We start from the raw sequence: 25,158 nt of genomic DNA on the forward strand, positions 1-25,158 counted from the left end.
TCTCAAGAGCCATCATTGGGTAGTTTCTTTCCATGCACCCCATGCTCCAAGCCCAACAATCATGGAAAAGGTCCCAGTGGGCTCCCAAAGGGGTGAAGGTGTGTAGCACATGGAATTTAGCCAGCAACTTCTACATGTTTTTCCTAAAAGATGAGAGCATTTCCATGGAGCTCCTTGGGACAGGGTAGTAAATGCTCTGCAACTCCCCGATCTACCAAGTAAAATGTTGGCCAGACTTCTCCTTGAAAATGAGACCCTCTCTATTTTTTATACCTAGTTATACAATTCACTCACATAAGCTCGATGCATAGAGTTTCCCAACTTGCCTCTCCTCTACTATCAATCATTCATCAAGACTATTATCAGCCTCTTAACCAGTGTCCTGGGTGTCAAACCATAGCAAGAGTTCAACCCAAGATGGCATCCTCAAGTTCTAATGGATCATGACCTCTACACTAGCCCATTCTCATTCACACACATAATAGTGTCAGCTTCTTGCAATTGGTTTGCTACAAGGTGCTTCTAATGTGGGTTGCAAGGCCATTTAATGAAAGATAGTCCAAGTAAGAAAGGAGTGAAAGAGTCTTTCATCTCTCAAGCCTTCCCCAAAACAAAACAAGAGTCCTCTTCTTAAGCTCACAAGCCTCCTTCAATGCTCAAGCTTTGAAGGTGAACCAAGAGCATACTACGAGGTGAGCTCCCACTAGATCAACTTTCTCTAGAGAAGGAAAGAAGAGGGCTAATTCTTTCACCCTTCTTGCCTCCTTAGAGGAAAACACAATATTAGAGAGTTTGAGAGTTTAGAGACGATTGGGAATTACCAATGTCTTAAAGATTTGGCCATGTGGACAAATCTCAAATTGTTTTCTAAGATGAAAGCCTTCCATAAGGTAATACTTGAAAAGATCTTTTGAGTCATGCTCTCAAAACTTTGGATAATGTCATAATAACTAATATCTAATTCTCCTAAATGATTTTCTCATGTTAAGCTGATCATTTAATATGGGGAAGTACCAGGGGCGAAAAAGCTAGATTATGGTAAGGCTAGCAGACTAATCACAGTAGGGATTTAAAGGACGAAAAATAGGGATCCAAAGGAGAACCATCTGCACAAGAGAAATGTGCAAGAAATGGGCTTCAAAGACCTAAGGTTCGGCCCATTAAGACTTCCAAAATGCTAAGGTTCCAAAATTCAAAGGTTAAGTCCAATGGTCAATGCTTAGGAAAATTGGATGCTTGATAGTGTACAAAAAGTCCTTGCAAGCTCCTAAAGAGGAGGGGGCGAACCCTTTTAGTAGGGGATGAGAGAGAAACACACACACACACTCATGCAAGCCCCTTTACACAAAGGGCATAGTATACACATGTCAGCTCCCTAGCCCAATTGCCCACAAGGTGCATTCAAATCCTATTGGATGGCCATAGAGATGGACCAATGAGAATTAGGCTAGAGTAAATCTAGTTTAATTCATTTAAAAACACTTAATAAAAGAATCAATAAGAATTAAGCTCTCTAGAAGACTATTGGCCAGTCTTCCAAGGGGTCCAATGAGCATTCAACAACCCAATGGCTTGCCTGATTCCTATTGATCAGAAGACTAAGGGGTCCAATGAGAGTTTAATTGCATTAATTAATTACCTAAAGCTCTCACAAAAGGGAAAAGGGGGACACATGTCACAAGGATATCACTTATGCTTCTTAATTATCATTGGCTAGGCTTTGCAAGGTACAATGGGGTGTCAGCATGAGTAAAAAGCATGAGGGGTCAACCGAGAGAGAGAGAGAGAGAGAGAGAGAGAGAGAGAGAGGGGGGGGGGGGGGGCTGATTTTGTCAAGGCATTATCATACACACACTCACACAATCTCATTTGTGAAGCAAAGAAGACTCACTCTCCTTCTCAAGCTTAAATGGAAAGCTCATCATCTACTCCAAGCTTGTGAGAAGGGAGGCCTACACCAACGACTCTTGGATTTGTGATGCAAATCCAACCAAGAGCCAAGCTTCAATGCATGCTCATTTCCTCTACCATGCTAACTACTAAGCTATGCTAAGCTTTTATGAGTGATTATGTGAGGAGATATACTTCTTTCTTGTAAGACTACTCCTTCTTCGTCTCAATCTCCTCTCATACCCCGCTAGCTCTCACCATCTTTGAAGGTGTGTGAGGTCTTGGGTTTGACACAGTGAGGGAATCGATGTTGTGTTTTATAAGTGTGTGCATGGTGCTTGAAGCTTCCATCTTCATTGCACCAACAAATTATTGAAGGAACACAAAGTATTGTATTGTAAAATGTCTCCTTTGATGGGGGAAACCTATAATACAAAGCCTTTTGGAGGGGGGGGCGGCTCCATGTAAATCCGGTCCTCAACTGTTGTCAATAGCTTAATTTCTCTCTCTTTTGAAGTATTGTTCATGCTTATCTAACTAGGTGTTATGCTTTTTGTTGCTCTCTCCATCCAAGCACTCATGTTATGCTCATTAGGAATCTATTCTAATGAAATGCTCACTATAATTATGCTATTTTTTGCTACACACAAGTTACATGCCATTAAATGTTACAGATAAGATTTGACCATATAGTCAAATCTTAAGCTCTTTTTGAAAGTGGGAATTGAGAAATTCCCAAATTTACTAATATGGAGTTGAAAGGAAACATGGAAGAGGAAGGATCTTTTTTCCTTGCGTTGTCGAAACAAGTTGAGGCATTGGGTAGAAGCTACTATAGCAACACAACGTCACCCTACTAACAACCCTAATGGAGGCACAAATCGACAACAAATGATCCTTGGAGCACTCTCAACACAAGAATGGAGAGATCAAATCAAAAAAAGCCTTTAAACACAAGCTTAAAAAGTAGGCTGCATTGGCCCCTTGTCGCCATTCACTTTTTTTGTATCCAAGGCTTTTTAACGTTTTATTGTTAAATGTCCTCTTTCTTTATTATGATTCTCATCTCTTTTATGATAAAATAATAATGACCTATACTCATAGTGCTTCTCTAGCATGATATTATGTCTTGATTAATTCATTATATGAAATATTTTTCCATTTTGTGGATGCAACCACTTCATGCGTGATTCTAATGAACAAACACTTGAAAAGAGAATCAAAATTTAAAAAGATTTACCTTTTGTAAACTAAAGCAAGCAAGATATGGGATCCTCCTTGTTGCCACCACAGGTTCTTGTATGAGAATGAAGTAACCATCTTTGCAAAATTATTTCCGTACAGATTATTAGTGTTTTTTTCTCTCAAAGATTTTGTTTTTTCTTTAAGTTTCTAATTATATTTTTCAATCCATAAAGTTATTGGTCGCATTTTTTATCCATGAAGATCCATTCCACAAGGTTTCTATCTACAAAGCTTTCCACAAGGTTGTTAAGTGTTTTAACAAAATGTAAGTAATTAATATGTGTGGAAAATAGATGCTTTCCTTAAAGAAGAACTTTTGCACCTTCAAAGATAAACTAAACTAAGATAGTAAGGTTATGGAGTGATAGGAAAATGTCCATATAAGAAGTACAAAGCTATCCTTGACAATATGGGTGTTGAGATCAAAATGAGGGTCCATCGGGAAAGAACAAAAACCTAAGGGGGGTCAACTAGGGGAGAGCCGGTTTAGGAGTTCAAAACTACTAGATGACGGCTTTGCCCCCTCAGTAGACTGCCCATTTACCTTGCTTGCGTGCTTCATGCATCTTCTTCAGCTCGCTTGCTTTATTCTTGAGTTGATTTGTAGTTAGTTCGTCTGCGATCCAGAACTTTTTTCCCTTGAGAAGCCGAGATTGGCGTAGCAGCTTCACCCGTTCATCTTTGTCCTTGAAAGTGAGTATGCAATGCTCGGATGGTACATGCCTATGTGTGTCGTTGATCCAAGAGATAGTTTCAGGCTTAATGTGGACAGGTTGAAGAATATCATTGAGCTTGGTAATGGCTTCCTCAAGGGTGTCCTCTCTGGTGCACCACAATGGGTGGAGGCCCCCAATCCTGACCTTCAGGCCAAGAGATTCTTGTAACCGGCAATCTTCTACGATCGTCTGTATCTTGTTGTCAATCTTCTTGTATATTGCTTCATGGGATTCCTTTCAGGCCACCATGACAGTCTCGGTGAGGGAGGCTTCGACTTCTGGGCTTTTGCCAGTAGATCTTGGCTCTCTACCTCCTTAGTGGCTTCAAGTTTGCATAACCGTTGTTTGAGTCCTTCATTCTCCTTGATGAGTTCTTGGATCTTAGCTTCAAGGACCATGATCCTTGCTTCTTAGCAGGCAGTCGGGTCCTTCCTTGGTGCCGTTGCCACCCAAGAAAACTCTTACGTGAAACGGGGGTGTCGAAGGAGGACGTCGGGACCACTCGTGACACCTTCTCAAAGGCAAGTCTTGAGAAAGACAAGCTTACTTGAAACTGTAAATTGTTTGGCCCTGTGGTGAGTCGAAACTTAGACAGGTGGGATCAGAGGCTGAAATTTTGGTTATTAAGCTTGACTCTGTACAACTTAGCTTATTAAGCTTAACGTTGTTGAACGTTGTTAAACTGGTGAAAGGCTCAAGATAAAATGGGGAGAGGTCATCTGTGTGAACGTGTAAATAAAATGGGGAGCGCTGTAAACAGCAATACAGGTAGCGCACGAGCTAGGCAAGAGGGTGCGGCAGTGGGCTATAGCAGTAGGGCGAGCATCATGCTTAACGCCCCCCCACGGAGCTGCCCTTCGCTCGAAGAGAGAGAGAGAGAGAGAGAGAGAGAGAGAGAGAGAGAGAGAGAGAGAAGGGGGGGGGGGGGGGGGGGGGGGGGGGGGTTGAAGCCAAAAACTGAAAAACTCCAAAGGCAGAATGATACAAGATGACCGCAGACTGGACAAAGGCCGCATTGATATAATGAGCCAACTCTAGATCAAAAAAACTTGTAAAAAGCTCCAACATAGAAAATCCACAAAAAGTCGGAAAAAAAAAATGAGCAAAATGCATTGTAAATCCACCTATATTTTGTACTAGGAGGGTGAAAGGTAGCTAAATCACAATCCAGGTGCATGTGAGAAAAGCATTTGGAAGGTGAACGTAAAGCTCTAACACTCCCCCTTCCCCTCAACAACAACCATTGAGAAGTTTGCAAAGGAAAATGCTAGAGACCTAAGAAAATGTGAAGAACCAAAATGAGCACCAAGCCAACAACGATGAATCATCTAGCACCAAGTGAAAATGACATAGGGAAGGTTGCATGATCAAGTCAATATGGAAGCTGAAAATAATGGCAAAAAATGGAATTAGTCACATAAGAGAATGAAATGGTTAAAAATGGAATTAGTCGAGGAAGAGAATGAAATCGACGAGCCAAAGATGAGCATATCATAGCCCATCAACAAATGGTGAAGTAGGCACAAAGAGTAAGATGTGGTACCCCCCGAAGCAGAACACTTCAAACAAAGAAGAAAGGCAATCAAAAACACTAAGGAACTGACAAACGAGTAGGGGCAAATCAAGTGGCTAAAGGACAACACCCACAACCGATATCTTGACCAAGTCATTGGGAGTAGCAAGGGTAAAAGTTTTCCTAGTCCCAAAAGAACCATCACCATCTACATCATTGCGACAAATCATGTCTACTCCAATAACATCTAGTTGTTTTACATCCATGTCTCCCACAATAGGTACAAGTAATAACAATTCAATCTCAATCTGCAAACTTCAGAATGAGTATCTAATAGGTAGATCTAAAAACCTAGAATGTATTCAAAAAATATAATAAGCTCACAGTCAATACAAAGTAATCAATGATTTACTTATTATGAGGACCATAAGAGTCAACGGATTTTTATGCCTACCAAATAAGTACTAGACATAGTAGGATCCAAGAGCCAAAATTGAAACCAGACGTCCCCACAGATACCCAGCACGAAAAAACTATCAAACAAAAATCAACCACCAAATGATATCCATGTAAATGATAAATTGATACTAGCAAGGCATTGGTGCAAACCCATTCCAAGGAGCCAAGAAAACAGAAATCATAAATTAACAGTCATGGCATCATCCCCAACAATAGTCCTGAAATAGACTGTTCGAGCTATTCTCAGCACGCAGCCGATTAACTAAAAGTCTAGAGTCCTTAAGTGAATCCTTAGTGTTCCATGTCGTTATTGAAACCAACCAGGTAAAGCATTTTTTTGTAGAGAGAAAATATTAGTGCTAGAATCACACCATCATTCTATATGCTGGAACAACATAAGTCAAAAAGTCTAGAGCGAGATATTCAATCAAAACAACAGAATAACCAGTTTAAAGTTGAATATTTCTATGAGAACGAAGAAGAGGAAGGGGTATACTGTAGAAAAAATGCTCGAGCCAAATCAATACCACTAGGTAAAGCATTACCACCATATGAGACCAAACAAGCCTAGTGAGTCATTTTATTCACTTAATCTCTTACACTCACAGTCACTTGTAAAACACAATGATCAGACATCCCGATAGCCAATAGTTTAAGCCCCAGCTAGCAATTTTCTATCCAAGTCAAACTGCTTAGAACCAGCATCCACAAGTGATTTAAAACATCTTAGAAATCCAATCAAAGGCTATTGCTAGAAAAATATAGAGATCAAAAACTGTTAGTGAGGTTAAGTAAAGCAACCTAGAAAAATAAGCCAGCTAATAGCTAGAAAAACCTTAGATGACCACCACATTAGAATGGAAGTTTATAAGCAAGCTAACCCCTCACATGACCACCACATTAGTACGGTAGTTTAAAATTCAACCATGCAATATCACACTGCAAAAACAGGGATAAGTTGCCCAAGTTCCATCCAAAAAATCATATGGTGCCAAGAAATTTCATGAAGTAGACCAACAAGTTCCTTAACATGAGTATCTCAAAGCGACCAGCAAGTATTCTCTTAAAGTAAAAGTAGACCAACAAGTTTCTACACACGGCCAATATTCCAAAGAGAATTCCAAGGTGAAGAACAACCAAGTGACTTCTCATTTATGAGATAAAGTTACTTTATGCAAGATAAATTCAGATTTTTTCAGTAGGTAACCTGTGAATAAGAAGCAACCCTCATCACCACCATCAAAGCAAAGCAGTACGTCATTTCCTCCCACTCACTCTCTTTTTGTTTGTAAGCAAGAAATAAGGTAGTAAGCAAGCTAATGGAGGGTTCGAACCCTCACCTTGTAAAAAAAGGAGAGATGATGCACAAGAAAGTCACAACCAGAGAGATCAGTCATTGAAGTCCTAGCAAAAGAGGCATGTCAGCAAGTCACGAGGAAAGTAAAGCTGCAGGCACACCATCCCGAAGTAATATCCTAGGGAGGAGATTCAATTGCCCACGCCAAGTTCAAGACATGGAATGCCAGTTCACCATACTTCATCAATGGTTTACAACAAGGATATGGTAGGCACAAACACACTAGAGTGCCCATCAATGAGACAATAATCAAATCAGGCATCAAAACTCCAAATACAAGACTACCTTACATTATAAAACTCCAATACAAGACTACCTTACATTATACAAAAGACCTAGCCAATGGTAAGACGAACAACCCGAGGTATTGAAAGCAATCGTCATTGGAATGCAAAGGAGGGGAATACAACACTCTGTAAGGTCACAAGCGTGCTAGAGTCGGGGCGAAAGGAAAGCCTTGATCATAGCTAAGCATTGTGGAAGAGGGAGTCAAAAATTGAGACCAGTATCTCCCACAACCCAATGGGAGGTTGCTGAAGGTTTATTTAGCGATAATTCCCACTAAATAGGCAATCTATAGAGTTTTAAGGATGAAAGATAACCAAGAGATGGGTCACACCTAATGCCAGCACTCCCATTGGGAGTATGAAATGTTATGGGATCCTTTAGAGTTCTATTTAGGGTATCAAGCATATTGTCCAAGCTCATTACAACAATGTGGAAGGTCAAAGTCGTCAAATAGGACAATCATTAGTATGACTTAAACTTTTCAACCTTCAAGTCGGCTATTCTATCCAATGAAGAAACCCGTGAGTGTGTAGAGATAGCTAGATGAGTATAACTCACCATTATAATGACAGAATGTGTGGAACCTCCCACACCACAAAACCCATTAAGGAAAGTGCAAAGTAAAGACTCATGGTAATCACCCACAAGACAATATAACCATGAGCTCCATCATGCATAGTATAAGCCATATTCACCCATTGAGGAAAGCGCAAGGTAAAGACTATGACAATCACCTACAAGATAATATAACCATCAGCTCCATCAAGCATATTACAAGCTAAATTCACCCATTGAGGAAAGTGCAAGGAACAGACACTTGGTAATCACCCACAAGACAACACACCTATGGCAACCATAGAGGAAGATTAAATAGACCAATACACGACAAAAACGGGGTGATAGGCAACATGTAGCCTATCGGTAAGGTGCACATATTCTCTATTTCTACGTGGTCATGCCGCTTGATCATGTGCCCATTACACACATTACGGCATCCTTCCAAGTAAAATGGACATATAGCTTATGGTTTTTGAGGTACAACTCAAAATATCCTGAACATCGCATTTTTAGTGGAACCGTACACTGCTCTAACATCATCTAATTTTTGACATAACTCCAGTTTGAGTCCGTGAATTATAATTGTATACAATGTCAAAAAATTGGGACACTTGCCACAAAAGCTCATTTGATAGGTGCCTTTGGTAAGGTCGAGTTGCAGGGACCAGCAGATGTCATGAACGGAATGCCTTTGTATGTAGCTATGCCATTGTCATCCGTGTAGAGGTCCTACAAATTAGTTGTAAAGAACAAAATTAGAGGCAAAGCCAGTAATGTTACGCCAAAGGAGGCATGCCGACTTCGACTATCTTCCTCCAATAGCACAGACTTAGTCAAAAACATAAGCACTCGGTCCTCCAGTACATGGAACAAAGGCAGTCACAGGTCTAGAAAGGAAAAAACACATTTTAATAGACTAGAGATTATGAATTATGCCTAATAGACTGTAGGGGCCTATCTCCTTTGTCTTCAAAATGCCTAATTCTTACGCTGCTCAATTCACTTTTTGACAGCAGTGCTGTTCTTCTTTTTGTTGCACAGCCACAAAAGCCTGTTCAACAGCATGCTGCTTGAACCTGTTTTTATAGACCCCTCTTGCAGCAATACAGAGACAAGACGCCAAACTTCAGAACATCAAATTTTATTCTCTAACATCTGTTCATGCCCATCAGTCCCAGAATAGGGGCAGCCAGGAACCTGAAGTGGAAGGAAGGTGGCCTTGTGATGCTTCATAATTTGAACGTTTTCCCCCGTGTAAACAAATTTATCTTGATTTATTTAATTTTTCAGAGGCTTAAATTAAGGCAAATGGCCATGAAAACAGCTAAACGTACCGGAAAGATTTTCTCCAACTGCTTTTTCTTTGGGTTCAGCACGTCTTCTGGCTTCCCTTCATGCCTGCACACATATCATTACTTTGTTGGATCATTTCTTTGCTGAATAAATCTCTTAAGAGCAAAAACTGTCCATTGATGTAGACAACATGGCAGACGCTAAAATATTTCACTGATATACCCCGCAAATGTTATCCTTTCCCCTACTGCAGCTTCATCTGGCACAATAAGAGGCTCAACTGAACTGTGGTCTGGGTTTGATGCACAGAGGACCTACGTCAAAATGCCACACGTTAAGAATCAAGTTTGACAAAGACATGAGTTGGCTTAATTTTACAACCAGCAGCTCTAGCAAATTACCAAGCCAGCAGACACAACATCTCTCAACTTCCCTGGCTTTACATTCGCAATCAATACAACCTTCCTATTCTGCAAGTACATCAAAAAGTCGTTGATGTCCCAAACATTCAGAGGTACTTTCCCCAAGATTCATTACGTTATTGAGTAAAAATACGTACCAGCAGATCTTCTTCTTTCAAATACCTTGCAAGTCCACTCACAACCTGCCGGACGCTACTCTCCCCCAGGTCAATTTCTTCAACAAATAACCTGTTCAGTCATGACTTAAAATTGCATCATCCATGATTACAATTCCTCACTTTAAACGCATCTTGGGCGTCCTGAACTTACGCATCAGCACTGGGGTGTTTCCAGACTTTGATTATCAATCCAACACGAATGTCCAACGCACTAACACTTGTGTCATCATCAGCCTTCTTCTCCTCGTTTTTGGGTGCCGCAGTCTTATCTTTCTTACCTCTTTTCTCTTCTCTACTAGTATCTCCAGCTTTGACCTCCTGTTCTTTACGGTCTGCCACTTTGCTACTCTGCAAAGTAGAGAAAGCTGTGGTTCATCACCCCCACCCCCACCCAAAAAAAAACCACTCTGTGCACAGCATTTCCCTGCAGCCTAGAGCTGTTTAAGCCAAGCTAGAAGATTACTTACCGTGTCTGGGCTCTTCGTTTCTGCAAGCTTGACAGCTTTCTTGGTATTGAGCAGCTGCTGCTGCTGCACATTGTTTGAGACAGAGCTATGTTAAGGAAACTATGAGAGCATACAATTGAAGTGATGAATGTGAGTAAGAAACCTTGGTATCTTCCTTGATCTCAGATACAGACTCAGTGGGCAGTGTGCTCTCAGATGATGCTACTTTTTTATCCAATTTTGACAGCCTCTTTGCATCCGAATACATTGTTTGAGACAGAGCTATGTTAAGGAAACGATGAGAGCATACAATTGAAGTGATGAATGTGAGTAAGAAACCTTGGTATCTTCCTTGATCTCAGATACAGACTCAGTGGGCAGTGTGCTCTCAGACGATGCTACTTTTTGATCCAATTTTGACAGCCTCTTTGCATCCGAATAGTCCTGCATCCAGGAAGCTGAGGTGGATTGATGAATAGGTCTTCAAAGATAATCCTGTGAGGAAGAATATAAAGCATACTACAGGAGTTCATCAAACCTGGGGTTCAAATTGGGACTTCCTGATGGGAACAGTTTGAAAAGCAGAAGCAACCTTGTCTTCACCCTGAAGAAAGAATTTTTCGCAAGAGTTATGTTAGGTCCACTTAGGGGACGAAGATACGGTCCTCTTATAATTTACAACACCACATCCCTAGCGAAAGCAGACATGCAATCAGGCAAGCATACATAGGAAATCTGATGTATCTCAGAAGTGATATCACCAACATTCAGGGCAAAACGTAAAGATTGCCCAAGGGAGAACTTGAAAATGAAAAGGAATCTGCACTAGAGCGATGGAACATGCAGCCATTACGTTGGCGCCACAGGGTCCAAAAAGACCAGTATCGGACCCACATGAAGAAGACCGCAAATCGTTGTACAGAAGGCGGGAGAATGCCAAAATTGGCCCAAAGCCCAAAACCGTTTGTGGAAGACTGCAGAAGGAAAACAGAGGCACATACAAGCAGATATGCGGCGCAGAAAGGCTCTCGTAATGTAGCAATCCCAAAGTAGGTGAAGCATCTGACACAACGAGAAGAGCGGATATGACGTGCAATGAGAGAAATGCCCACCGGGAGAACTCCAAGCAAGCATCGCCAAAGAAACAAACGCTCCTTCAAAGGCAAGTGGCTCTTCCAGAGGTTAGAGAGGTGCTGCTCCCATCAGGTATCAGACTTTTTCATAGACCATAGAGCATTGCAGTGGTCAGCAAGCCAAGGCTGGGTAAGAGAGGAGCATAAACCTGACTGATAGAGATGGCCTCAAAAGGAGTGTCCCAGAAATTCCAATCAGACATGCGGAACCATCAGCCAAAGACGGAATGGGCGAAAACTCAAGAAGCGTTTGTTGAAGCTCGCTCCAGAGCTGCCGGTAGTGCATACCCAAGCCAAAACGGCAAGCTGCAAGGAAAAAATGGAAGGTATAGCCCGCTTCCTCGACCACATCATTCACAGTGAATGACACTGTGAGTGAAGGTACTGAGACTGAGAGAGAGAGAGAGAAGAACACGACACCAGAATGTTGTCAAACCCTCCTCCAAGGGCCCAACTCTCTATGGCGAGAGAGGTCTATGCTATTGATTGCACAATCTGGTACAATGGTCTAGATGCAATGAACTTGCCGATGATGTTGATGACAATGATGACGACGACGAGAAGGGCTGAAATCTGAAAACGCTAGGGGCTGAAATCTGTATCTGCTGAATTATGACACTGTGTCGGCGAGGACAACAACGCGACGACGATGCGCTGAAAACGCAGATGCTGAAATCTGCGAACAGTGGGCTGAAATTGAAAACGCTGGCTTATCTGACCACGCGGCGAGGATCTGTTGCGGGAAGGTGAGATCTGCAAGGTTTGGGGCTTGATCCAAGGTGGAAAGGTACGTAGTGTACGGCATGGTTAAGGTACGTACGGAACGTACTTCCGTACTGAACCACCTTTCAGGTACGTAATAGGTACGTACCATTTGTCACGATTGTGACTATGTTAACAGCAATACATCTACTCCTAGTTGCAGATACGCGAAGTGCCATGCCAAGGAGGACCCCTACGCTTGGATGGTCACGACCCTCCGCTCAAGAGACAGGCCTCTTCGTCAAAAGCCACACTCCTTCGACGACTGGTCACACCCCTTCACTCTACGGGTGCGACTCTTCACCCAATGGTTGCAGCTCTTCGCCGAAAGGATGTGTCTTTACGTCTAAAGTCATGTCTCTTCACCAGGAGAAGTGTCTTTTCATTTGTGTCTCTTCGTCTCCTATATAAGGAGCCTATTGTACTCAGTTTTCAACAAGTCATTCAATCAATCAAATAGAGTCTTCTGAGTCTTTCTTTGAGTTCAATTCAGTTTCTTAAGTCTTAATCATGAGTTTAAGTACTTAATAAAGGATTAGTACCTAGAATCCTTACAGTGGTATCAAAGCAAAAAAAAAACTCCCGAGACCCGAAGGTTGTGAGCCTCTCACCCTCGCCGCTACCCTCTCCCCCCCTTCCCGGAGTTGTATGGAAGCAAAAGAAAGATACGCGCACACACACGCAAGCATGAGGTAGCAAGTATCTTTCTGTTTCACATATATAAATATAAAAAAACAGAAGCGAGATGTGTGTGTGCGTGTACCCTGAGAACCCTGCGCACCCCTTCCCCGGGCAACCCCTTTGCGCAACTTTCAATCGCTGAATCGTTGAGGTGCTGGCTACAATTCTGCACTGGCTGACTGCTGGGCTGAATTGATCGTTCGTGCTGGCACCCCCTCCTCCGGTTCGCACCCCTTTCCAGAGGATCGCACCCCTCCCTTCCCCATGCGCTGGGCTGAAACGCCATGTTGGGCATGCCTCTTCGCTACAGAAAAACCTCAGCAACGCAACGTATTAAATTCAAACAACGCAAGCCTTTTACGTCAAACACATCAGCAACGTAAAGTTTTTTTAACGATTTCAGCCAACAGATTCTACGCTAGTGAGTGCCCTCAATTTTAATAATTTACAATGGCCCACCAGCCCCTAAATTAAACCCCATGTGAAACCACACTTGACCGGCCTCCCCCAAATTAGCCCAAATTTTTTAAAGCCCAATGTGAAAACTCCTTATAGGTATACCTCTTCAAAATTAAACTAACGTAATCCAACAACATCGCAACCAGCCGGATTGTCGCACGCTGCTCTACCCATCACTCAGCACTGGCCTTGTGTGCATATCCTACGCGCGGTACGAACCTCTTCTGTACATCTTGTACATTGACGAACTCTCATAAGAGGTTCTCCCGGAAACCAGCCCGCACTTTGTTCCTGAGGTGCCTCTCCCGGCATCGGAACTAGAACCAAAGCCTCTCACATAACAATTACCCGAACTTGTTCCCGCATTGGCACCTGCAACAAAGAGCCCTCTTCAAAAACCGGTTCCACGACAGCACACTACTCGCTCCAGAGGCCAACCCCATCTAGCAAGAGTATTGTGGGTATGTAACATATCGTCACGCCACACAGTTTCAATTACTCTCGCTGAGCAATCACATGGCCGGATCACAAGATGGCAACGACCATAATATGCCGGAGGACCCGATAGCAGTTCTCAAAGCGTAGATGGCAGCACTTTCAACAAGCCTCGCATCGATTCATACTCGCTTGGATCAAATGCAGACGCAAACCTCTTCTCGGAGTCACCCAACAGCTTCTCGAACAATACATGCATCTTCTTCCGACGCTTCAGTGGTCGACTAGAAAGAACCACTCCAACATAAGCCTTCGAAACCGAAATTTTCTCACCCAAAGCATGGTTTCTCTGAGACAACTAGACGCAAAGTACCTTCGTACGAGCAGCAAAAGTCTCAGCATGAATATTCTTGGAAATGCTACAGTTCTAAGCAACCAACTTCTTATCGGAATCATCGGCAACAAAAGCAGCTCTATGAAGCTTCCAAAGGATCATCAGCGATATCAAGATGGACTTACTTAGTGGCACATATATCCGATCCTAGTCGAGTACTCGGTCGTGAACGTCGCAACGCTGGACATGTTCCCCCTCGCGAGCCATGAGCTACATTTAAGTCTTTCTTATATGATGGTGGTAAAGTTGAAGATTTATTGATCCTTTCCTTGTGCAAGAGGATCCTTCAAAGGTCTAAGAGGCAACAGCTCCCTCAACCTCCTCCTTCTCAATTGGAAGCCTTAATACCCGTTGAGAAAGCTGAATATACAAAAGATTCAAGTTCTTATGTGACAATCAATAAGCACATAGCCCCTTCTTTGGCCGTGATCCACGCAGGAAAATTCGCCTCGTCACCGCCCTTGCAGAATACAGTCTTTGTCTCTAAACAGATACCAGATGCTATGGTGAATGATAATTCTTCAAAGTTGAAGACTCCATTCCTTGCCTTCAACGATGCCAAGGATAAAAGAGGTGCAGACTCTTGCAGCACGACTTTAGTCGCTGCAAATGAATCTTTGGACACAACTTGTTCTATTGATAAACCTTTACATATGGATATACCTTCAAAAACTACTCTGTCTCAATCTACGACATCCCTTCAGGAGGATCTTACTATTTCAGACAAACCAATGGAATACCTAACAGATTTCCAACCAGTGGTCATCACTCAACAGAAAACTCAAGTCAATCTACCAATAGTTTCACTTGAAGCAGATAAAGATTCAATCTTTTCTTGGACAAAGCTCGAAGTTACAAATGACTTCGACAAAGGCACTTATCAAGTTGCAGATATGATCAGATTTCAGTTTGGCAAAATAGTCATGGTCAATAATAGTGCCATGACGTGGGACTTAACAAAAAGAGCTTTGGCTGCAGAAGCACTACAACAATACATTTCCTTCTTCCCGGAGTTTCTACAACTACCCTGGGTTTTATTTAAAGAGGGAGGGAATGTCACGATTGTGACTATGTTAACAGCAATACATCTACTCCTAATTGCAGATACGCGAAGTGCCATGCCAAGGAGGACCCCTACGCTTGGATGGTCACGACCCTTCACTCAAGAGACGTGCCTCTTCGTCAAAAGCAACACTCCTTCGACGACTGGTCACACCCCTTCGCCCTACGGGTGCGACTCTTCGTCCAATGGTTGCCGAAAGGATGTGTTTTTATGTCTAAAGTCATGTCTCTTCACCAGGAGAGATGTCTTTCCAATTGTGTCTCTTCGTCTCCTATACAAGGAGCCTATTGTACTCAGTTTTCAACAAGTCATTCAATCAATCAAACACAGAGTCTTCTGAGTCAGTTCAATTTCTTAAGTCTTAATCATGAGTTTAAGTACTTAATAAAGGATTAGTATCTAGAATCCTTACACCATTTGTAAAAAAACCATACTATATGGAAATTAAGTTCACAAAGCTTTCAAAAATTAGACTCATAAACAAATTAACATTACAATGGACACACATGAGGAATGCAAGAGGAGAGGGCGAGGGGTCGCAAAGAGTACGTGCAACTGTGTGATTGTCTGTGAAGGTCTCTGCACAAATCTGGAGCGCCCCAAAGTTTTAAGCCTTGGCACACACTTCAATAAGCCTAAGCCACACTAAAGGGCTCGCCAAAACTGTCCGCAAAAATCAATGTGCTGATTTCCCCCAAATTTTTCAAGTTGCCAGTACAGTACCGTAATGTACGTACCGTACCGTACCGTACGAATATACCGTATTGAATGGTTACGTATGTACGTACGGATGCAACCTTGACTTGATCTGCGGTGTCTAACTGCTGAAAATGGAAAACGCTAATGCTATGGGCTGATCTGTCGCCGCGAATCTACAAAATGCTAGAATGATCTGCAACTTGCAAAAACGCTAGGCCTGCTGTGCTGTGAACTGCTAACGCCAGGGCTGATCTGCTCTTACTGAAAACGCTAGGCTAGTCTTGATGGCTGAAAACGCTAGAGATTCTGATGGTTTTGCTGAGAAGGTGCACTACAAGCGTAAGAGCTTCTACTGCCTCTTCTACCAGAAAGTGCTAGAGCTAGTTTCCTTATATATTAACTTAGCCGATTTGCCCTACCCATTTTCCCAACAGTCACTTTTTAATAATAAGTGAAAAATGATGTTCTATGCACTGTAAAATGCTCATGATAGCTACTGACTGTAATTCTGATGATCATGCTGTGTGCAACCAGAGGATATGCAACTACTCTAAGTGCCTGGACATGCACGGCCTGCGAACAGACTCACAAAGGTGCCAGAACAATTCCTAAGCTGATCTGAACCCTAGACCTGAAGTAGCTTGTCCACATGCACATAGGGTTAGATGTGCACGTGACGTCGGATCTAGATACGATTGCTAAATACCAGAATCATAGTCCTAGATCAGAATGGATTCTATGTGATATGATTTGAATGTAGCAATAGGCGGTACGCATAGAGGATGATGTGGCAGCAAGGGATACGGCACGACCCAGAAATCATGCTGACAGGAGCCACGTTGCAGTAGTACGGATTTTTGCATAATGCGCTGACATGCTGACGTGGCTATTGTACGGAATTCCGTATTTTGCTGACTGCTTTCTATTGCAGATTTTTGGACCAGATGCTTTTGGGACAATTTGCTTTTGAGTTTATTGCTTTTGGGGCATTCCTTGTAAGAATAAATAGACCCAAGGGGCCTCACTCTTTAGAGCGTCTGGACGCAGAGTCTAAGAGCGTAGGACCCCTCAAGTGTTGTACTTTGCTCAAAAATTAATACAAAAATAAATACCGAAAGGGCTGCTAGCTTTTGGGACCAATACCTCCGGTCACGGAACTACGTCAGGCTGTGTCGAGTGAAATTTAATTGTGATTCAAAGTTGTGAAGTGTTCTCTCGTGTGTCGTGTCAGATTTCTGACTTGGGGTGCGGGGTACCCAAGTCTATTACATCAAGACTTAGACGATAACGTTTGTCATGTTTTGATCTTTGAGTAGTTAGTTGTTTGCAACAGAGTTACCGGGGAACGCCCCTACCAAGGCCTGGAACGCCAGAACGGCGTTCCGGCCGACTGCAGGTGCCCGAAACGGCCCGGCGTGCCCACAGACCAGGGAATACCGGAACGGCAAGGGGGAACGGGGTCAGAACGTCTCGGAACGGCCTAGAACGGCAGCAATGGTAAGAAAGCATAAAGGGGCAGATTTTGGGTGTGTGTTTTTCCTTATAAATTGCTCCCCCCTCACCCCTTTCCTTCCCAAATGCAACAAGCCTCAAGGCTCTCTCTCTCTTCCTCTACCCTCGCGCTCGGGCCTCAAGCTCTCAAGCTCTCTCTCTTGGGCTTGCCCTCAATTTTCAAGGCTTCAAGCTCTCTCCCTCCGTCTCAAGAAGTGAAGCCTCTCTCAAGCTCTCTATCTCAAGCAAGCATTGTGTCTGTTGTGAACGTACTATGACCGCGCATCACCACACGATGCAATCGAGCCATAAAAAGGTGGAATGGTATGTTTTTTGTGAGTATTAGAGTCAAAGGACTTTAACACTACTTGTATTCAAAGTTCAAACACATAATGCTAAAAATTGCATTATTTGGGTCTTTTTTAATGCCTCCCGTTCCACGCCGTTCCCGTTCCGCAGGGAGGCCCGTCGCCGTTCCCGTTCCGCATTCCGGGTAACTATGGTTTGCAGGAGTACTTCCTCTTCGCGAGGGAGTAGGAGCAAAGGAAGGCATAAGCCTCTACAAGAGAAAAGCGCTCTGAGGAACTAGAGCCAAATCAGCCAAAAGGTTTTGCACCCTGAGTTTGGGAGCAGATCCACAGATCTAAGAGTGGTAGACTCTCAAGTTGGGATCCAAAAGTTGAGATTCCGAAGGAAGGACTTCGAATTCAGGAAAGTAAAGTTGTTTTGCAGGAAGAGGACTCTCGAAACAAAGTCGGAAAAGAGTTGCAAGGATGCCATGCCCCAAGTCTCGAAGGTGAGATCCAAATGCGAGAACCTTGGTTCTCGAAGATTCACGATAAGGAACGGAAGTTCCTTGGAATAGGGTCATGCCCTAGGAAAAGGAAGCCGAGGCTTCCGAGTACCATCAAGTTTGATTCTAGAACGAACGTGGTAATACGTTCGGTTCAAGTGCTTGTGTAGACTTCTCCCCAATAATAAAGATACTTTTACGGGGGAAGACTAGGCCATCTTCTGGTCCCAATTTTATCTATCTATCTATCTATATATGCATGTGTGTGTGTGTGTCTATAATTATTTATTTATTTTATTTTATTTTATTATATTTATATCCATTGGCTTCAATATAAGTGATAAATTCTATTTATCCAAGTATACCTTCATAAGTTCAAAATAGTCTAAACTCACGAATTACAAGAGGGAATAAAGCACTCATAAAACTATAAAAGCAAGGGACACAAGAAAAGAAAAGAAAAACTAAATCACTTTATTTGTATGAAACAAAACTATTTAAATAAATAAATTCTATTTATTTAAGTATATTTTATATTGTTACGCGCTCCCGTTTGTGACAGTGGTATCAGAGCATGGTCTCCTCTATTTCTTCGTAAAGGAGGACTCCTCTGGGAAGATACGGGAAGAAGCCGTGACAAGCCAAGAGAGAAATAAGCAGGCGGAACCCTAAGTCTTACAAGAAAAGCTCGCAGAGTTGGGAAAAATTCTCTCTACAAGAAGTTGACAAGACTTCTTTGAGTAGGCAAAGCATGATGCTCAAGAACCTAGAGAATCCGAGGAGCTAGAAGAGAGCCAAATTCACTTGTTGAAATTCAGAGAAATCTGAAAGTATTTTTCTTATCATCCATTGTTTCACCTCACTCCTCTTTCAAAATATCCATGAACACTCAGTCCAAAACCATAACCAAGAAAATTCCGTCATTTCGGGAAGGATATAAGTAAGGTCTCTAGACCTGAGAACACTCCAGCCAAGTTTGATACTTTTGACGAAGGGGAGATGTCCCGAAAGCTACCGCTTTCATTCAACGGTTTGAAGTTACCTTTGCAAACGGCAATTTCTGAGAGAGGTCAAAGATGAGGCATATAACCAAGCACCTCCTAGGAACTGCGAGTACTTGGTGCTCTATACCAAATCTTTACATGGAACTCAAGAAAAGACCTTGATTCAGTTCAAAGGTGAATTTTTCGAGACATTGTTTTTACCTATACACTTTGAGAAAGGCATCACTGGAGATTGGGATCGGTTTGCCCAATAGGAGCACGAGCGAGTCACAAATTACATGGGCAAGTATTGGTTCACCCTTGCCAAGGTAGCTCCATTCTTGAGCCTCTATGATGAAGAAAACATGAAGAAAGTCAACGAAGGGCTTTTCCTCGAACTTCGTAGACGCATCCGCAAGATACTTAGCAACGGATGGTGGAGTCAGCCATGCAAGCTGAAAGTGTACACTTCAGTGTACGAAGAATCTAATTCCCATAGTGGGATGGGAACCACTGAACACGGAAACAACAAATTTTTGTTCTCTCTCCTCTAAGGATACGTTGCTATCTCGAGAAAATTTGGAGTAAGGAAATTCGCTCCGACTCCTGGGAATTTTGAGCAAAAGACCATCAACATTAAGTGAGAGGGCAAATCTTTTATCAAAGTTAAATCTTTTAGGAACTCGTAAACTGCATATTGCTTTTATACACGAGGTATGCATATGCATAACCAAGATCAATCACTCTCGAGTGTTTATGAGAGTAGAATCGAGTTGAAACATTGTTTTATGCCATGAACTCGTTTGCTCAACCATCCGGAAGGTCACTGATTGATATAGTATCCGGTAGTTTTTTTCAGAGATTACCTCCTACTACGGGTAGGACATTATGAAGGAACCATTCTGAGCTTTCAAGAAAGAAAAGCTTTCACTAAGCTTGAGTACCCTATGAGCCCACACCCCCTACCCGGTAAGGGAAGATATGGTAGTGCTTTTTGCACAAGTGAATGAACACTCTCTTTATGAAGGAAGGAACAAAGAGCCAACTACGGCTTGTGCTCACGGAATTCCAAATTTGAAATCCCAGTTAGATAAGCGGGTCTGCTCTGGGACCAAGTCGAGGGATCATCTGGTTGAGAGTGTTCGCTCTGAGAATTTTAAGAAGCGAAGGAAATCTTTCGAGTTCACAAAATCTCTTAACACAACATGAGTTACATGGATAACACATGAAGATACAAAGATGACAACCAGTCAAATTTTTTTCTGCTAAACAGAAAGAGATTAGCCAACTTCCTTTCAGGAAGTGGATTGGCATTTGAGATACCTCACTGGAGCGCCTTCTTGCGCGTAATGATATTCCGACACGAGAATCTCTATCTGAGAAAAGTTCGGTAGCTTTGACTTTCTCTACTCCGAAGGGAGTTTTCTGATGGTCATTGATCATCGTGTATGCTACGTGGATTGACCACTAAAGTATCAAGCTATGGTTGCAGTATATGCTTCTCCGTAAGTAAGTCAAGTAATGAACTCTCATGTTCCAAGATGGAAATCCCTGAGAATCAAAGCGGATCCGCTCTATTGTGAACCGAGTTTGAACATACGTTCAAAGAATGCTATGGCTAGAATCTTATCTGCCGAAAATTTTGCAAGCTGTCATTGATGCTTGCAAGGTGAAACATCTTTGATGACCTCTGCAAGGAAGAGACGCTAATGGGCGTCAAGAAGACACTGCCCGTGCTAACAACCAACAAAAGGAAAACGCGGAAAGAGGTTGTCGCAATGCACCAAGGGATCGTCGGATCGGAGCAATCGGCCTACCCTGAGCAAAGGCCCCGAACAAGAAACCTTCTCTACTGAGATGGCGGACTCTATTTGCCAAAGGAAGACATCCTCACATGAGATTAATGCTCTATGAATTGGACATACCCTCTGCGAGAGGACACAAGAGATTTAATATCCTCAAGACTATATGCGCAGATTACGTGCAAGCATAGATACCTAGATTGATTTCTAGGAGGATTATTCCTCTCGAGGTTCAGGAGGAGGAATTGAGTTAACAGATTCTCGAATAAAGAAACTTTTGATCTGTTGGAAAGACGCGTAACTCGTAAGATTGATGATTTGGTGAAAGATATCCTTGAGGTACTAGAGGAAGGACATAAATTTCTCCTAATGGAGTTGAGTATCCCATCTACTTTCAAAACAGTAAGATAAGTGTTGAATTATTAAGTTTTTGTTTAATTGAATTTTTAAGTTCTGTTTTGAGAAAGGACCAGGTCAACTTGCCATTGAGCAAGATTTGGACTCTTTTCGATTTTTGCCCACGCAATTTAGTTGGCCCTCTACAATTGGGAACAATTGTTTATATGTGAGGGATGTTGCTAGATTAGCTTTATCTGACATGAAAATAATTCTAAAATGCATTATTGGATTTATAAGTGAGAGGGTTTTTCTCACTGGAGACATCCGAGTACAAATATTTCCATTGCATCATTCAATGTAATGACGAGAGCACTATAAAAGGGAATATCTGAAAGGCCACCAAGAACGAGCAATCCGATGCGTCACATTGAATGGGTGACAGGTAGCATCGGGAAGAAGTATTCGACCATCCGGGAACATACAGCATCGCGAAGGAGATTGTATCGTAAATTCGCTCAGAAAGGACTAGGTAATGGGTATTCCTGATGCGTCACAAGGTTGGTGACAGGAGCATCGGAAAGGGAATATCCATACTCAAGAGGATATTCCGAGTGGTGTTAGAATTGCGCACAAAAATGAGCAAGCACTTGAATGAAGATGGGTTTAGAGGAAACACAGATGCTTTCTAGAAAAGCGGGTTGCTTTTCGGGAAAGCAGTCGCTTTTCCATAAAGAGGTCTATGTTAGCATTGCATCTGTGTGTGAGACAGACACCTAGGTTGTGATTGTGCAAGCAAAAATTTCAGCTTATAAGGTTTTATTGAGTTTTTTAAAGATTCAGACCATTTTTAAATAGGCCAGCCACCCACTTGTAGCACATGATCTCTCTCCCTCTCTATGGTGCCGCCCCTCTCCCTCCCCAATCCTTGCCGGCAAGACCTTCCCTATTCTCGCCAGCTGCCAGGAGCAATAAAAGCGCCCTCTCTCACTCACAAAGATAGAAAAAGCCAGTGCTAGTAGCAAGGAGAAGCTACTGCAGATTTTCAGCCACAAAGATGACAGATGTCATCAGTATCAAGTAGGCAGTTTCCGTCGCGAAGAAGTGCCTACAAAGAGCGTTCCCATCGCAACAAGTTGTTTTTCTCTGTTTTCAACCCATAAACATCGTAGACAGTGCTGATTTACAAGAAGGAACCCAAGAGCACACCTCTTTTGTGTGTTGTAGTACTGTGTCAATCTTCTCTCTCTCTCTCTCTCTCTCTCTCTCTCTCTCTCTCTCTCTCTCTCTCTCTCTCTCTCTCTCTCTCTCTCTCTCTCTCTCTATTCACTAAGTGATAAATTCTATTTATCCGAGTATATTTTATATTGTTATGCAATCCCATTTGTGACATCTACCAAAAACTCTTTAAAAACTTATAAGCTGAAAATTATACAAACACAAACCCAAGCATCCCTCGATGCAGTCTCATGCACAGATGCAATGCCAACACAGACTCCTTAAAGGGAAAGAATCAGCTTTCCCAAAAAGCGCTCAAAAAGCAACTCACTTTTTCAGAAAGCATTGCATTTCCTCCACCCTTACTCAATACCCATCTTCATTCAAGTGCTTGTCTCTTGTGCACAACTCTACTCAATTCCGAATCAACTCAAACTATGGAATATTACTCGATGCTCTTGCCACCAACCATGTGACTACCCATCACTTGGTCTCTCACTCACCGAATTTACGAAACAACTCCTTTGCGATGCTCTCTCACCTATCCCATGACACATCAGAGCTGTCCATTCCGGATGGGCGAATACTCCTCAATATTTTATGTAACCCATTTAGCGGGACACATCAGAAGCATCCATTCTTGATGGCCAAGCAGATAATCCCATTCGCGATGCTCTTGTCATTCCTCTAAATGACGCACTAGGAATGTCTATTCTCGGACATCTCAAGCGAGAAAACCCTCACTTATGGATCCAGTTATTTCCAAAATTCATTTGTAACTATAAATCTATTGGTCCATAAAAGGTCCACCCTACCGCGTACTAAACTTTGTATAAAGCCGACACTTTACAAGCTCTACATTCAACTTGCAATATCTCCTCTCTACTTCTAGTATGCTAAGATATCTCCAAATGCATCAATCTCTCGTCTCTCTTTTGAATGTGCTACCATGTAAGAAGATCTCTTGTAGCGAGCCCACAAGTTGTACAGTTCGAGAGGGCATCAAATATGTTTCACCGTCAAGGACGAGTAATGGTTAAAAGTCCTTGCTTCCCAGAAAAAAGAAATAGAATAACTGATAGCTTGCAATGGCCAATATCAGTAGTCGAAACTGACAAACAAGTTGGCGTAGAGAATGTAAACATGGCTTTACCTGGATGTAGTCAAACCACCTGACAACATTTCGGTACTCATCTTGAGAAGAGGGAATGACATCCGATACCTGTCAGCACCTAATTATAAATGAACAGCAAGCTGAGAATAAAAAAAGCAAGCTCTGTGAAGATACATTACCACTCTGTGTCGAACAGCAAGGAATACTGCAATGTCAACTGGCGAGATGGCCATGCCAGAGCCAAACACAACAGACTTCTTAAGCAGATGAGTATTCAAGCATTGGAGCTTGCTCTTCCAGTCTTTGCTCTCCTCAAAAGCAGTGGCAAAAGCAAGCCAGTGTTTAGCCTGCAAACAAACAGATTGATTCTCTCTCTCTCTCTCTCTCTCTCTCTCTCTCTCTCTCTCTCTCTCTCTCTCTCTCTCTCACACACACACACACACACGCATGCACGCACAAACAAGACCCACAAAGTAATACTTACCTCTTCACACATGGCCGCATCTTGCGCTAGTTGTGACGGAAGAGGATCCATATTAATCCACTGCTGCAGGGTTTCCTGAGACAACCAAGACAAGAGGTGTAAAAGTCCAGCTTGAAACATAGGTATGTAGCATAAAGCTACACTCACCGGCGGAAGAAGGTTGCAGAGGGAGGCGAGGGCAGATGGCTTGGCCGGGCCATTGCTGTCAACCGCCATCAGGGCTTCGCTCTCTTTAGTTCAACACCAATACTAATAAGACTCGAGTCGAGACTGTGCCTTTGACTATCTTATGCGCGCGCGCGCGCGAGAGAGAGAGAAAGAGTGAGAGGAATTTTAACGTCGTGAGAGCGAGAAATGAGTTCACTTTAGAATTTTGTCCCGTGCTTACGACTTGATTAGGAAGTGGTTATCCGTGCACCAGTAGGTAGGGGCTACCCAATCGTAGAAAATCAGAAAATGCACGGAATCAAAAGAGATCCGATGCCAGGTATCAGGCATCACGGCAGGAGAGGAGGACACGACGCGCAGGGAATGAGGGCGGTGGGTAGATGAAGAGGCGGCCATGCGTAGAGGGTGCCAACTGGGTTTAATTTAAAAAAAGCCAAGAATCAAGCGAGATGCCCTCAAAATGAGTAGGGTGGCGTGTGCAGGGAGAGTCAAGAGCAAGCGGGCGACGTGCAGCTGGGCATGTTGAGGAGGTCTTGGTTCTTGGCAAGTGCACAACTAGGCCATTTCGGGTTTGGAAGAGCAAAAGATTTCCATAAAACTAGGAAAAATCTCATTAGCATAGATTAAGTCCTTGACTTGCTATCATTTCTCATCAGAGAGGTAATCTTCCCAATTGGATTGATGCTCGCTAGCGTATGCTCTTAGCATATCCTCTAGCACTCGATTAACACTTGCAAGTTGATTGGCAATATTGATATTGAGTTGTGTTCCCAACCATCTAAAGACATTCCTCCAAAA

At 42.7% G+C, this 25,158-nt stretch overlaps 1 protein-coding gene across 7 annotated transcripts; it reads right to left on the reverse strand.

Moving 5' to 3' along the window:
- Nucleotides 1-8,313: 8,313 nt before the first annotated feature.
- Nucleotides 8,314-24,515, reverse strand: LOC147438940 (Nucleic acid-binding, OB-fold-like protein). Of its 7 annotated transcripts, none has more exons than XM_086484900.1 (14): nucleotides 24,340-24,515; nucleotides 24,193-24,267; nucleotides 23,888-24,055; nucleotides 23,748-23,816; nucleotides 10,884-10,949; nucleotides 10,712-10,789; nucleotides 10,509-10,595; nucleotides 10,367-10,426; nucleotides 10,051-10,247; nucleotides 9,879-9,969; nucleotides 9,721-9,789; nucleotides 9,542-9,633; nucleotides 9,361-9,424; nucleotides 8,314-8,755 (listed from the first exon to the last, which is right to left on the reverse strand). In XM_086484900.1, the coding sequence occupies exons 1-14, from the start codon at nucleotides 24,406-24,408 to the stop codon at nucleotides 8,651-8,653; spliced, it is 1,290 nt and encodes a 429-aa protein (XP_086341026.1). In that variant the 5' UTR covers nucleotides 24,409-24,515; the 3' UTR covers nucleotides 8,314-8,650. The 7 variants fall into 7 exon arrangements, with proteins under 7 accessions (XP_086341026.1, XP_086341024.1, XP_086341025.1 ...); XM_086484898.1 differs by having other exon boundaries at nucleotides 10,685-10,789; XM_086484899.1 differs by having other exon boundaries at nucleotides 10,367-10,429; nucleotides 24,340-24,514.
- Between the last annotated feature and the right edge of the window lie 643 nt (nucleotides 24,516-25,158).

This window comes from Adiantum capillus-veneris, chromosome 16 (assembly GCF_014529385.1).
Source record: "Adiantum capillus-veneris isolate H3 chromosome 16, ASM1452938v2, whole genome shotgun sequence".
Classification (NCBI taxonomy): domain Eukaryota; kingdom Viridiplantae; phylum Streptophyta; class Polypodiopsida; order Polypodiales; family Pteridaceae; genus Adiantum; species Adiantum capillus-veneris.